We start from the raw sequence: 1,486 nt of genomic DNA on the forward strand, positions 1-1,486 counted from the left end.
GATTAATATTAATGATTAAAATGATAATAGCGCACTGGCATTCAATTCCTTGATCAATCAAACCACATTAGAGTTGAAGTGAATAAGAAGTTGAAGGATAAAGTAAATCCATATACATTTCAGATTCCGGCAGATCAAAGAACCCGTCTGAGGGATGACTATGTAAGAATATTGAAATGATGACGATAATTAGGTTACTTTGATGATGTGACATAGACAGATAGCGCTAGATATAGATAAAGCGAGAATACCAAACGTCTTTCACACTTTGAGTTTGTAAACAACTCACCCTACAAGATAAACAATGGAACGTCTTATACGTGAAACACACAGATAAGGAAATATCACACACTCCCCCAGTCATTAAATTTAGGAAACGTTTCTGACTTTTCGGAGTCTATAAACAACGCAACATCGTTCCTGCACTCTGAACGTTTTCCACTTCTGAGCCATTATAGCGATCTTGAGCATGAAGCAACGGTAGACAGTCGCGAAAACGTCTTTCATCCTTTAGCCGTTAACCAACACGAAAACGTTTCCCATTAATCAACCACAAAACTATCTTGGTAGTCAAAGCGTTTCTCATTCACCACATACTCACTTGAAATTAGTAAAGGACGAAATATATAAGTTCAGATCGCTTCTCACTCTCACTAGTGAGCAAGAAAGTTTCCCAATTCCTTTGAATCGCTAAAGGAAGAAGAAACGTTTCTCATACTGTCTGAACGTTTCCTATTAACATTTAGCTTTCAGTATCGTGCTTCCAATCTCAAGAAAAAAAGAAGTAACAACTCACTACGGGCTTTGGAGTACTCCGATTCGGCAAAACTATTTTTTATTCTAATCAGCTGACACTTAATTCTTACGTTTACACATACTTTGTCTTTTTATCATATTTTTTATTGAAATTTGCTGCTTTAAACACCAATTTATTTTATCTCAATATAGACTCGACAAACTGGAGAGAATTGCCAATTTGTTTGTTTTCTCATTTTTCTTGAGCTTGGACAGAGCAGAGTGAACAACCACGACAACGTTTCTCACTCACCTTGAACCAGTAAACAACATTGCTCACATCCAGGGGCTTCCTGCCTCGGCGTGACTCTAGTCCATTCAGCTCCGTCACATACTGCTGGATCTGGGAATGAAAAGACAAGGAAAAATGTCAGTTATATTGTGAGGAACATAACAAGAGGAGCGTGACGTAAGTACATTCGCCCCAAGTTTTTCAATAGTGATGCCAAATTATGGCGATGGCAAGACTAATAAAGGTAAAGAGACAGAGAAAAGAGCGGATTAATGTTAAATCATATGATACTTTTTTCTCTGGTCTCCGAATACGGTTAATGTAATTTTTAAAAAATAGATTATTGTAATTCTCCTGTTTATCATGGTTATCATTCTCGCCTTTTAGATTTATTACACATTTTGATTTATTCCCGATTCCCATCCTCCGTCTCCTTATCATCTATTTTTCTATATTTAC

At 36.7% G+C, this 1,486-nt stretch overlaps 1 protein-coding gene across 1 annotated transcript in view; it reads right to left on the reverse strand.

Moving 5' to 3' along the window:
* The window catches only part of LOC119582339 (serine/threonine-protein kinase Warts-like), a gene marked incomplete in the record, with an annotated part of 22,010 nt that overhangs the window by 2,625 nt on the left and 17,899 nt on the right, over positions 1-1,486 (reverse strand). The window contains 1 exon segment of the mRNA XM_037930554.1: positions 1,049-1,138. Within this exon segment, the coding sequence (XP_037786482.1) occupies positions 1,049-1,138 (90 nt within the window).

Source organism: Penaeus monodon, chromosome 15 (assembly GCF_015228065.2).
Source record: "Penaeus monodon isolate SGIC_2016 chromosome 15, NSTDA_Pmon_1, whole genome shotgun sequence".
Lineage (NCBI taxonomy): Eukaryota > Metazoa > Arthropoda > Malacostraca > Decapoda > Penaeidae > Penaeus > Penaeus monodon.